The following is a 13,482-nucleotide window of genomic DNA, read 5'->3' as shown; positions in this document are numbered from 1 at the left end:
AAAAAAAAAAAAAAGAAAGAAAAAAAAAGGAAAAAAAGGAAAGAAAAAAAAATAAAAAATTCTTTGGCTATGTTTCTGAATGTATTAAGTATGTTGTTAAAAATGCATATAAAGGAAACTATATAAGAAAATATCAAGAGTATTATATTGGAGTTGATTTAATGCTAGGTTGAACTCAAAAAGACCAGGATTCTGGTCTTATTTTATCTTATGTTTTGTTTTGTTTTGTTTGTTTTTACAGGACATATATTCTCTCTGCCTCTGTTTTGTTAGTGTAAATAAACTAGGTTATTTCCCAAATTCTGCTCTTCTGGAATTTATAAAGTTCATGATGACTGTTTAGGCCATTAAAATGATGGTTTCTTTAAGGAACATATTTAACAAATATTTGATGCACTTGGTTCATTTTATTTTACTTCAACTTATTATAACAATCCCATGGAAAATTTCACAACTGACCCATTCAACTGTGTGTATAAGCTTCCTTTTCTAGATGGAGATAATATGAAGTAAGAGGATGACCTGTGTCTCATGCTCCAATTCTCCTTTTTATTTTTTATTTTTCTGAGAGACAGAGAGTGAGCACACTTGAGTGCACTGGGGAGGGACAAAGGGACAGAGAATCTTAAGCAGGCTTCATACCTAGCTTGGAGCCAGTCATGGGCCTCGATCTCATGATCTGAGATCACGACCTGAGTCAAAATCTAGGGGTGCCCTGGTGGCTCAGTCCATTGAGCCTCAGACTCTTGATTTCAGTTCGGGTCATGATCTCATGGTTTGTGAGATCAAGCCCCACCTTGGGCTCTGCGCTGATAGCTCACAGCCTGCTTGGGATTCTCTCCCTCCTTCTTTACCCCTGCCCTGTTCATGCTCTCTCTCTCAAAAATAAAAATTAAAAAAAAAAAAAAAAAGAATCAGATGCTTAATCGACTGAGCCACCCAGGTGCCCCTAATGCTCCAACTATCTTAATAACTACTTATAATTCATATCAAATATGATTTATCAATTGTGCTTATACAAGACTTTAATTTCCATTTAACTGGTCATTCTTATTACTCATTTTACTGTTTTCTTCATGTTAATATTGTTTTAAGAATTTAGGAAGTTTGATATTAGCCTTGTTTTCAAATCTGGCTCAAATCAAATCAATCCAAATTAGAATAACTGTTTTTTTTTTCTTGCTAAAGCTTAACCTCACTTATGTGTACAAAATACCCTCAACGTGCAAGTATCTCAAATGGTATATACTGCAGTATGTATACTTAACTCATTCTCACTACTGGTACCAGGAAGTTTTGTTGAAGAGCCAAATGCTAAGGCTATGCCAGGAGTCTCTTTTGTTTCCCTGTAATCTTACCTCATTCCTTTTTACCTAGTAATCCATGGTCCTGAAATAACAACTTCTGGAAGGAAAAAAAAAAAAAAAGGTCACTCACTGTTGTAGCTGAATAGCCTGTGGAACAGTCATGATTATCACATCCTTCTTCCTAAACCATCTTTCTCTGTCACTGCTTTCTATGATTTTTATCTTATTCCAACTTCTGCGGATAATCTGTATTTTTTTTAAGTTTATTTATTTATTTTCAGAGAGGAAGAGTGCAAGTGGGGGAAGGGGCAGAGAGAGAAGGAGATAGAGAATCTCAAGCAGGTCTGCACTGTCAGCACCAAGCCTGATGTGGGGCTCGAACTCATGAAACCATGAGATGATGACCTGAGCCAAAACCAAGAGTCGGACACTTAACCAACTGAGCCACCCAGGTGTGCTGACAATCTGTATTTTTAAGCAACACGAATGTTACCCTACTGTCGATTTATTCCTCAATTAAGCTAATAAGAATTCTGAATTATCCAATATAAAAAGTATTACCCTTTCCTGCTTTTAATTGAACACTTAGTCAATTAAATTGTAGAGACAATTTATTAGTTGGTATGGCAGTTTCAATAATAAACAGAGCATCTGGCTTGGGGAATTTACAATACAGAATTGAGATCAAGACAACCATACCAACTGTAATAAGAGAAAGCAAAGCGATGTTAAATGAGTTAAAAGATTTACAGAATACTCTTGGGATGGAGTGAGGGACAGAGAAGATAGTTTTTAGTGAGTCTCAGAAATGAGTAGGATTCAAAAGGCTGAAGTGAGTTAGAGAAGAGGACATTTCAGGTGGAGAGATCAATAAGACTAAAACTGCAGAAGGTGGGGAAATGGGGTGTCATGTCAGTGGTCACTTAATAGTTAAGTTTGTTGGCTACAGGAAGTCTCCAAGGTTTATTATAATAGAGGACATTTGCTCATTTGCTCATCTCTATTCTAAGTGATTTTAAATTTTCATATAAGAATCCATCCTATGCTCTCATTTTATACATGAAAAAAACTCATGATGTTCAAAGAGTTGAAGTAGAAAGTGGACAAACCAAAGCTTTAACTTAGAATTATCTGGCTCTCAGATCTATTTCCAGTTGTTAGAGATGTTAGTTGGGACCATGCATGTAGAGATGTTGGTTAGGATCATGCGTGTTACTAAGTGCCATAGCAAGGACTCTGTATTTTTTTAATCAGGGGGGGAAAATAAATGGAACACTTAATAAACATTAATTTGCATCAAACTGCACATGGAAAAACCCTTGAGATGGACCACAATTCAACAAGTAGAACAAGTAAAATATATAGTATGCTAGATGGTGGTGGGAGCTATGGAAGAAAATAGAGTGGAACACAAAGACAGGCAGTGCTGAAGGGGTGCTTGGAAAGGAGTTTTATAATTTTAAACAGGGGAAAAGAGCTTCTGCTGAGGAAAGGGTAGTTTATCCAATAGTTTATCCTGGAATCCCTTAATACCGAAAGCATGTCTATATGTGATAGAGTATGTTGTTAACCATGCAGCCAGAGATCTGGAGTCTGGACCTGAGAAACTTGCCAATTCACTTCTCTGAGCCTGGATTTCCTCTATTTCAAAATGAAAGGGTTGAGCAGGAGTCAGCAGATCTTTGCTGAGCATTTACTACCACCAGAGTAGGAAAGCACCGTGCTAGGAGACAAACTTGGGACCACATTGACATTCCCTTCCAGACCAAATAAAGATAATTCTTACCTTGTTTTTAAAATGGATGACAGGGGTGCTTGGGTGGCTCATTCAGTTGCGTGTCTGATTTTGGCTCAGGTCATGATCTCAGTGTCCGTGAGTTCAAGCCTCGCGTTGGGCTCTGTGCCGACAGCTCAGAGCCTAGAGCCTGCTTCAGATTCTATGTCTCCCTTTCTCTCTGCCCTTCCCCTGCTTGTGCTCTCTCTCTGTAACTCAAAAATAAATGAGTATTTTTTTAAAAATTTTCAAAAAATGGATGACAATCAGTGTGCCTGGGTGGCTCAGTCAGTTGAGTGTCCAAATCTTGATTTCGGCTCAGGTCGTGATCCCAGGGTCCTTGGATCAAGCCTCATGTCAGGCTCTATGCTGTGCGTGGAGCCCGCTTAAGATTCTCTCTCTTTCTCTCTCTCCCTGCCGCTCTCCCTCTCCCATAAGTAATTAAAATAAAACAAAAAGAACATCAATTAGCATTTCCTTGTATTCTGATCACTGACGTATCCAAAAATAGCACTGTACGTGTGAGATAGGATAAGGAAACAGTAACAACAAAAGTAGTTTCCAAGTTGGGGTAATTAACACTCATCATTTGTTACAGAAACAGAGGCAAATTATCTTAGTCATTAGCACAAAGGTAGTGAGATTTGGCTTATGTCAACTCAATAAGATGCCAGGAGGAAACTGATTAGGAAGATGATGCAGAACAAAGCTATTTTTCTACCATTTTGCTCTTACACTGCTATAGGAAAAAGGACCGTATTGGTGACAGTCTTCTTAGAGATGGGATGGAATAGCACGTATCTTAAAGGATTCTGGATATGCATCTAGTTCCTTTCTCAGTAACACTAGTTAACACTTATTGGGTCTTACTGTGTGTCAGGTGGTACACTAAATGCCGTAATCACTCTAGTGTAATATTTAACCCCAAGTAAAAGGGGATAGAACCATTATTCTTTCTTTCCTACAGCAGAAGAAACTGAGATTTAAAAAGATTAAGTAACTTATCCAAAGTCAGAGAGGCAGTGAAGTGCCAGGGCCAGAACTTTCTGGCTTCTTATGACCTTTCCTCAGGAACTGCGCTGCGAGATCATGATCTGAGACCGTCACTTACCCGACTGAACCACCCAGGCGCCCCATGAAACAGTACGTATCGCTAAAAGAAAAAGGTCAATCAAAATTCACTGTACTAAACAGTTGAAGAAAAACAGATTTATACATTATCACATCCCAGTTTTTATTTAAAGTTTATATTTATAAATTTAAAGCTTTACGTACATGCTTAATAGAATTCTTATATATGACCAAAAACTAGTACTGTCATTAAAGCTCAAGATATTCCAAGGATTTTTTTTTTCTTATGAAATCACACAGCCTCCTTTGAGCTCCTTGAAGGGATTTTTGTCCTCTGGGATACCCTTTACTAGTGGATCTTCGCCAGATCTTTCTTCAACATAATCCCTTACTTCTTCACAACATTTGGAGACCTTAAAGGAAAAGAGAAAGAAATGACACATTTGGTTCAATACAAATGCTGCAGAATCCAAGAATGTATTTATTATAATTTTTGTGTTCTTTTAAATGTGGTTCTGCTTTCCGCCAATGCGTATGTACTTTCTAGGAGAGAAGAAGGAATAGCTGTTCACCAGAGTGAACATTGATTGAATATTTTTCCTCTTTCCAAAAATGTGACCTGTAAAGGTGGAAGGGAATGAATAATTGTTAAATTCCAGGCTTATCACCGCTCCTGGATTCTCAGAAGTATACACATGTAATGTTATTTTAAACTCATTTACAATGATTGATGATGACAGTGCATTAGAAGGTGACCTCCAAAAGGTCAGGGACCTTTGGCTGATTTGTTCACATGTATCGAGAACACAGACTGCATTTAGTTGGTGCTCCATAAATAAATATTTGTTGAACTGAGTTTTTTTTATGAGATTGATCTTCCCTCATATGCACTATTATAATAATGAGTTCATGAAAAATCAGGCTTTAGTACTTTAATGGGCTCAGCCAGAGCCTGAATGATCCATGTAACATTTAACCCACTTTTTAGAAAGAGTCAATGTTCTATAACATATATAAATACAAATATGTGTGTGTGTGTGTGTGTGTGTGTGTGTGTGCGTGCATATGCATGCATATATACACAGGATCAAGTTATCATTCCTTTTAACTTTCAGCTTGTTTCCTTTTCACTTAATACATCATTCATGAAATTAACATGAAACTACTTCATTTCCGGCAGCCCATTAGGTGGCCATTCCATAAGCTATCTAGGTATTGTGTTTTTTTAATAAAATATTTATGCTATTTTTATATGAAAATTTCCAGCAACATTAGATATAAGACTTAAGATTACTTTTTAACTCTGTAAACTCATTATGTACATATTAGAAAACATCATTCCTAACTGAGGCAAGACCTTGGTCAGATGGCTCCTTCAATTGGAGTTTATATACAATTTTAAAATATGCAGTAATTCAGATTCACATTTGTTCTTTCTCAAAACTAAGATTTAGATTCACTATATATATTTTTTTTAATTTTATTTTTTTTTATTTTTTAAAATTTATATCCAAGTTAGTTAGCATATAGTGCAACAATGATTTCAGGAATAGATTCCTTAGTGTCCCTTACCCATTTAGCCCATCCCCCCTCCCACAACCCTTCCAGTAACCCTCAGTTTGTTCTCCATATTTGAGTCTCTTCTGTTTGGTCCCCCTTCCTGTTTTTATATTATTTTTGTTTCCCTTCCCTTATGTTCATCTAGTTTGTCTCTTAAAGTCCTCATATGAGTGAAGTCATATGATTTTTGTCTTTCTCTGACTAATTTCACTTAGCATAATACCCTCCAGTTTCATCCACGTAGTTGCAAATGGCAAGGTTTCATTCTTTTTGATTGCCAAGTAATACTCCATTGTGTGTGTGTGTGTGTGTGTGTGTGTGTGTGTATATATATATATATATATATATATATATATATATACATACACTACATCTTCTTTATCCATTCATCCATTGATGGACCTTTGGGCTCTTTCCATACTTTGGCTATTGTTGATAGTGCTGCTATAAACATGGGGGTGCATGTAGATTCACTTTTTTTTATACTTCTCCGAACACCAGCTTTTTGGGCCCCAATCAGATGTCAGGAATAGAGGTTTAACTGCTGTTCTAATTCTGGAGTCAGTGAGGGGTTGGTTTTGACAATGTCTAACTAGGATCTGGGGCTACAAGGAGCAATAAATTACCCAAAACCCATGTGAGTGTGTTGTTCAAAATGTATTTCAGTGAAGCTTATTATAAGTATAGATAGTTTAATATAGGATTATATGGCATTGTGGAAAGCATGGACTCGATTCGGGCCACTCCAGGTCTAAATTTTGGCTCTACCCACTTACCCACAATAGACCCTTAGTTTGGAGAGTTCACCCAAGGTTTAGTTACTTCATCTACGAAATAGGAACAGCAACACTAGTTCCATTCAGTTCCCAGCATACAACAGATTCTCAATCAAATGGCAGCTATTTTTAGCTATTACCACAAAGATTATCTTCAATCTTTGCCCATTGAATCGACATATAGTCATTGCAAATATGTCCTCTAAAAGTGGGATGCAAGCAGTTGTCTTATTCTGACAATAGTGCCTTGATAGCAAAAGAGGTTGAGGCATATTATGAACTAGTCTGGGTCTCAGACTTCAATAATAATTTAAAAAGTAGTAATAGCAGAAAAAACTTGCTATGTCCTGGGTATTGTTTTCAGAGCTTTATATATATTATCCCATTTATTCCTCCCAATTGTCCTCTGAATTAGATTTTGTTACTATTCCCATTTTACAGAAAATATCTCAGGTGAGTGTTCCACAGAGAGAAAGCTGTGGAGCCAGAATCTGAGCCAGGGATATGGTTCCAATATCTATCCACTGGACCATACTAGAAGGATGCTATACCATCCTGTATCAGAAATGTCGGTTCAGGACCTAAAATTTCTGTGTGTGTGTGTGTGTGTGTGTGTGTGTGTGTGTGTGTGTGTAGGTTGTGTGTAGGTGTGTGTGGTTTGGGCAGGGTGGTATTAAATTAGTTTGACTTCCAAGAGCGAGGAGACATTGAGTAGTAGGGAAAAGGAACCCCCAAACCTGACCGATGGTAAGATGTATGTGATGTTTACCCAAAATTAAAAAACATAAAAATTCCCAGGTGAGCTTGCCATAAGTGAATAATAAACATGAACACAACCAAATTGCCTTCAAAACAATAATCCTGAAGATATAAGTAATCAAACAGCTTTTGGATGTTTCAAGTAAGAAAAAAGAACTTTCCTTTATGCCAAAAGTTTATGTTTCCTAAATTATAAAGATTTTAACTTTTTTGTTGTGAGTTCCAAGCTTTTCATGATATTTATAAATTTAATTTTTTTTTACAACAAAATATGTCTTGCCTGTATGGAAAGGGCAACAGGGAAGTTTGAGACAATTATAAAGGGGAAAAAACCCCAAAATTCCCATATTTATTGGGAGTAAGAGTTTTGAGCTAAGTACAAAGATAATGCAAACTACTCCCCCTTTTTTTGCTCTGGCTTGATAAAACAAATGTTTGAAAAAATATAAAACATACTCTTATTACTCATGGAGGAGTTTTTGTTCTACTTACTTTCCTAAAATGAAGAGATCTAAAATACATATCTACATCTTCCAAGCTTCAGTCACTGTTTCTTTGGAGGAAACTTTTATTCCTTTGCCATTTCTGGTCCTTTTAACAGCAGAGAACTCTTGGTAACCATTTCTAAGATCTGTCAGATGTTTTTAGGAGGAACGAGTGAGTTCTTGTGCTTGAACTCGTTTTTGTTTGCAAAGAAGGAATAGAATGTACTCCTTCATTACTAGCCATGACAGTGCTGGAGGGGATGAGGTTTTGGCTAAAAGTATTTAAACATCAAACTATTGCATTAAATAAAGAGAAGCTTATCAATTTAGAAAAGTAAAAATAAAATGCCTATATGTATTGCTTCACTTTACTGCTTAACTGAAATATGGCCTCTGTCTCACCTTTCTTTCTTTCTTTCTTTCTTTCTTTCTTTCTTTCTTTCTTTCTTTCTTTCTTTCTTTCATTTTTAAAACAACTCTATAAAAATGTAAAAAAACATTTTTAGCTTAGTGGTCATACTAAAACAGGCTAAAGGCTGGATTTGGTCTATGAAAAATAGTTTGCCAAATCTTTGATTTATAGTCTAATCAAGAGATAATTATGATTACTAACTTTCTTAATCTCTGATGAATTTTTACCCGAACAATTTATTTTTAACTACATTGAGCTTCTCCAGTAAATGGTGTGGGGGAGGACAAATAATTTCCCCTCTACTCTTTTAGGTTCTTGGCTGAGACACCCCTATAATAAAAAAAGGCAGATTGACAGGAGAAAAACGCACAGAAATTTAATAACGTGTACCTCCTGCATATATGGGAGAGACCCAGGAGAATGAATAACCTCTCCAAAATGACCTAAGATACCCCCTTAAATACCACCTCCAGCTGAAGACAAAAGATGTTGGGGGATATGGGGAGCAGGCCAGTTATGGGAGGTTTCCAGGAAAAGCAGTCATCAAAAACCCACTTAAATCAAGTGGACTTAAGTCCTTGCCTTCTCTACTGATATGAGTTTCTAGAGATTTAGAGTCTTCTCTAAATCCTAAGTCTCTAAATGCCTTCTCAGAAGAAGACACCCTTACAAATGGAGAGTTCTCTTATAACTGTAAACGTCTCTTACAAAAGGGCAGCTTTTACATGGTTTCCAGAGCTTCTCTACTATCTGCTGTTTCTTAAAAATAATCAGCCTAAAATAATGCTTATGCCAAAGGAACATATTTTGGGGTGGCAAATTCTGCTCCCCTGCAATGGTTTCTGACCCAGTATTCCTACTATATCTACAGTTTAAAATAAAATTCAAAAGAGAACAGCAGTTTACCAGCATTCTTTCCAGTGTTACTTCTTTCTTGAGCTGGTCGACTTCCATCTTCAATTTGTCCTTTTCCGTCAGGTCCTCAATATTGATCACTGGCATCTTTTGCCTGCTGGAAAAATAGATAGTTCGTGCACCTGAATTGCTGGCCTTTGTTTAAAGCCAATGTTAGCCAACACTTCCCTCCACTCTTAACTTACCACGTGAATTCTTTCTTTGTTTTAGTTTTCTGTGATAATGGATTTCTTATGAACGCTCTCTGAACAATTCTAGCACTACACGCTAGCCTTGCAATTTTAAAGCTCCTTTATAATCTTCACTAATATGATTAAACCAAGCATTGGACTCTAAACACCTGCTAGTAGGTTTGTGGGGAGAGGTCAGTTTAATCATATGTAATCTGCAACACCAAAAGCCTCTCTTTTTCCCTGTTTTTTTTTTTGACACAATTAAAAAATTTGGGTCTCCAACCTTCTTCTCCAACACCAAAGCCCTCCATCATATGATTTATGCCATTTAAATTAGTTTGAGGTCATTTTGAGGACTGCCCATTAATCCCCTAAATCACTAGAGTACTTAATCTGGTATTAACAGAGAACCATACAAAAACTGTTATTATGAGTTCTTTACAAATAATAGATTGAACTATGAACCAATAGAGTAGAAATACAGCAAACAATCTTATTAATCAAAAATAAACTAGCATGTTACTCTAAACAATACTTGGAAGTGTGTAATAACTGTCAATGCATTGGATAACAACAATGAGCAAATGGAGCAGGTTAAAGGTAGCATAGTGGGTCTGATCTACTGATGCTCATCATAGAAGAAGGATCTTTTGCACTCTCAGACATCTCTTCTCCTTGATTTTATCAGTGGGAAAAGGGGAAGATAAGCAACTGTCCAGTTGCTGGAACTGTCCAGTTCCATATGCAACTGTCTGGAAAATATTTCATTATAGCCAACTGGCACCACTTATAATCTCTCCTTTTTTGGTCCTCTCTTTTTCTCCTTTGTCTCCCTGGTCCAATTTTTATAATGATATATTTTTATTAAAGTAGACACATTCAGGTCACATGCTATTTCAGCAAACATTGTACATCTACATAAAAATATTCTGCTAATAATTTATCAGAAATTAACTTATTTCCCTGTGCTTACACAGTATTATCATTTCTAAAACCTTTGAGGAAACATTATTTCCTTTCTCAGTCTTATAATAGACTGTTGTTCTCTGGGAAATTGACATTTTATTTATTTATTTTTTAAGTTTCAGTTTTTATTTATTTGAGAGAGAAACAGCATGAGTGGGGTTGGGTCAGAGAGAGGGAGAGAGAATCCTAAGCAGGCTCTGCACTGCCAGCACAGAGCCAAACGTGGGGCTCAAACTCATGAAACCACGAGATCATGACCTGATTCAAAACCAAGAGTCCAATGCTTAACTGAGGGAGCCACACAGGCACCCCAGAAATAGACATTTTAGTATGTTTTTAGGAATAAATGCCAGCACAAATATAGAAAAAAACACTCTATCAGTACCCAAAGTTAATGTTTCCTATACTTTTTTTTTTTGCTATTTTGTTCCTATTTTAAGAAACAATGACAACAAAAAGTTTGTTCCTTCCTATGTAATTATTGCCTCGTATTCAAGAGCCCATGCTCAAGTTTATTCTCCCCTTTCTTCTCACTACCTTTAGACTATCTATAACCATTCACAAGTGTATCTATCTCTGCTGATCATTTTCAGCTGTTGACATTGGCCTTTGCACAACTTTTCTCCATTTTGGAAAACTAATTCCATTTGGTAATGGCTCTGACACTTCAATGTGTGTAAAAATCACTTTAGGACCTGTTAAAATATGAATCCAATCTAAGAGGTTTTGATTTGGAACAGGGTTTAGAATTTAATTTTTTCTGTTCTAGAGAATCCCTACCATATTTTTGCCAATGAAATAGTCACTCATTGGCTCTTGATAGGTGTGTGGCCCTGATCATGTTACTTAACTTCTCTGTGCCCCAGTTTACTAGGAAATAGAAGCAATATTATTACTTACATTGTAGATTTCTTGAGAGGAATAAAGATTACATAGAGTATGTAGTACAGAGCTAGTGCTCAGTACATGTTAGCTGGGTACCTCCAGGTTTTCAGACTGTGTTATCCTACATGTCATTTGCTGATAGGTAGCTTTATAAGTGCTCTTAAAGGATATCATGTGGACATAATTTCACTCATTTAATATCATGCATAGCAGACACTGTTGGTACCCTGCCTAGATCTCCCTTTCCAGGGTGGGGTATTCATCTCCCCAACACACCTGCAGGTGTTGACTGCCAAGGGTAAGCCTTCCGCATAAGTTTGTTCTTGGCTGATGGAAAACACTTCAGCTGGTGATGTCTGGGAGATTATGCTTTCAGCTGGCCCGGGTAGCACATGGCTGGCTGAAGTGGGGTTCTAATAGCTCAGACCACTTGCCTCTGGGCAGAACAACCTTATGATTGAGAACCTTCCAGAGCTCCCCATGGGATCAGGATCAGCTAGACATCTGAAACTACAACTTTGCTTATCTTCTGCTTCATCATGCTTTCCACCCTCCTTCAGAGGTTTCTCCTGAGAGCCCACCCTTGATAAGTCACTTGAACAAGGAAAGCCTTAGGCTCTGCTTCTAAAAAATCTAAGGCACAATGGGTTGTAAGGACCTTTATAAGAGCATTCATATCTTTCGTAACTTTTATGTCCTTTCTCCTGAATTGTTCAATACATAAAAGAGGATCTTGAAGTTGAAAAAGTCACTTGCAACCTACGTCATAAAAATTCACCTAGACACAGAGAAAAGTGCAAAGTTCTAACATTATTAACAAATGATCTCCCAACTCTAAAACGCTGTGATTCACGATATTTAATAATATTTTAAGTAAAACACATTTCCTTTGATGGAGGTGAATCTTAGAAGATGTGAGAATGCTTGCCAAATTTGATGCCACAGGACTTGCATGAGAAAACTCAAAGAGCGAATATCAAAACTCTAACCTCCCTCAAGGACACCCCAACACACAGAGAAGGGCAGTGTATATTGTCTTCATGGAGACCAAAGGCTCAGAGTTGCACTGAGAGGTTAGAATGAATTTAGATGTGGCATCATCTAATCATGCCTTATCCCATTTTACAGATGAAGCAAATGCAGTCCAGAGATTGAAGTGCCCCAAATCATACAATGGGTGGCAAACGAGCTGGGGTTATAACACAAGTGTTTGTTTTCTGGTCTGGGGTATTTTCGACTCCAGCATACTTATCTTTGTTTTTGTTTTTGTTTTCAGCACACTGTTACCCTTCTTCAAATTAGTGTAAAAGAATAGATTTGCTTTTTCATACTCTAGAATTACACAGAAAGAAAGCACAAAATTGAAAACAAAGGGCATTAAGCCCACTCTGCCATATCCCCCTCCCCTCTACCCCCCTCCTCCCCGCCCCCCCCCCCCTGCCCATACCTGGGTCACTTATATTCAAAGCTTCCAAGTTGACTCACCTGTCTATGGAAAGTCCTAAGAGGGGCTAGATCTTATAACTGCCCCTGCCCCTATTACCAAGCTCACCTATTACTCACCCTATCTTTACCAGAATATAAAAGGGAAGGACAGAAGACACAAACCAACAAGCTAAGGTAGCAATTTATGGCTAACTCAGGGGAGAAACATACCCTAGTAGAAGATATTTGCCTTTTTACTTCTTCCATCCTTCACTACCATCAGAAGAAATAAGGTCCAAACCGGCAAAGGGAAGAGAAGAGGGAGGAAGTATCTCAGAGTTGTGCCCCATCAATACAGCAGTGTTCTCAGTGGGGGCAATACTGCCCCCTCCAGGGCCTTTTGAAAATATGTTAGGTTGTTAATGGTTTTAGCTGGTTTTGTGGGTGTGGGGGAGGGATGTAGGGAGGATAAATCTGTGTAGAGTAACTTAAGTGTCTCACGCTTAATATCTTCAGCGTTTCCATTAGGATTCTTGCTGATTTATTCTAGAATTAAAGTGGGCTAGTATAAAGTTTAAAATCTACCTGTTTTCTGTTTGTTTTTACACATTATAGATAAGCATATTTTGAAGTAAGGGAACCTGATAAAATATTTTACTTATGGGGAGCCTGGGTGGGTAAGTCAGTTAAGCATCCCACTCTTGGGTTTCAGCTCAGGTCACGATCTCACAATTCGTGAGTTTGAGCCCCACAACTGGCTCTGCATTGACAGTGCGGAGCCTGCTTGGGATTCTCTCTCTCTCTCTCTCTCTGCCCCATTCCTGCTCTCTCTCTCTCTCTCTCTCTCTCTCTCTCTCTCTCTCTCTCTCTCACACACACACACACACACACACACACACACACTCTCTCTCTCTCTCTCTCTCTCTCTCAAAAAAAACTTAAAAAGTAAAAAAATAAAATAAAATATTTAACTT

At 37.4% G+C, this 13,482-nt stretch overlaps 1 protein-coding gene across 3 annotated transcripts; it reads right to left on the bottom strand.

Annotated features, from left to right (window-relative positions):
- Positions 1 to 1,122: 1,122 nt before the first annotated feature.
- On the bottom strand, positions 1,123 to 9,379 carry GNGT1 (G protein subunit gamma transducin 1). Of its 3 annotated transcripts, XR_006298494.1 has the most exons (4): positions 9,245 to 9,379; positions 9,051 to 9,156; positions 4,357 to 4,565; positions 1,123 to 1,404 (listed from the first exon to the last, which is right to left on the bottom strand). XR_006298494.1 is itself a non-coding variant. In XM_043588868.1 (3 exons), exons 2-3 carry the CDS (start codon positions 9,144 to 9,146, stop codon positions 4,437 to 4,439), a joined length of 225 nt encoding a protein of 74 aa, XP_043444803.1. In that variant the 5' UTR covers positions 9,147 to 9,156; positions 9,245 to 9,379; the 3' UTR covers positions 4,302 to 4,436. The 3 variants fall into 3 exon arrangements, 2 of the variants coding, with proteins under 2 accessions (XP_043444803.1, XP_043444804.1); XM_043588868.1 differs by lacking the exon at positions 1,123 to 1,404 and having other exon boundaries at positions 4,302 to 4,565; XM_043588869.1 differs by lacking the exon at positions 1,123 to 1,404 and having other exon boundaries at positions 4,302 to 4,565; positions 9,051 to 9,153; positions 9,245 to 9,376.
- Positions 9,380 to 13,482: the final 4,103 nt, after the last annotated feature.

The sequence above is a fragment of the Prionailurus bengalensis genome, chromosome A2, assembly GCF_016509475.1.
Source record: "Prionailurus bengalensis isolate Pbe53 chromosome A2, Fcat_Pben_1.1_paternal_pri, whole genome shotgun sequence".
Classification (NCBI taxonomy): Eukaryota; Metazoa; Chordata; class Mammalia; order Carnivora; family Felidae; genus Prionailurus; species Prionailurus bengalensis.
Note: the sequence above shows the minus strand (reverse complement) of the source record. Positions and strands in the feature narration are given on the sequence as shown.

Excerpts from the sequence above, each read along its gene's own strand:
- GNGT1 (XM_043588868.1), bottom strand. The coding sequence starts at position 9,146 with ATGCCAGTGATCAATATTGAGGACCTGACGGAAAAGGACAAATTGAAG. Across the intron at positions 4,566-9,050 it reads TAACACTGGAAAGAATGCTG|GTCTCCAAATGTTGTGAAGA; the intron begins GTAAACTGCTGT and ends TTTTCCTTTAAG.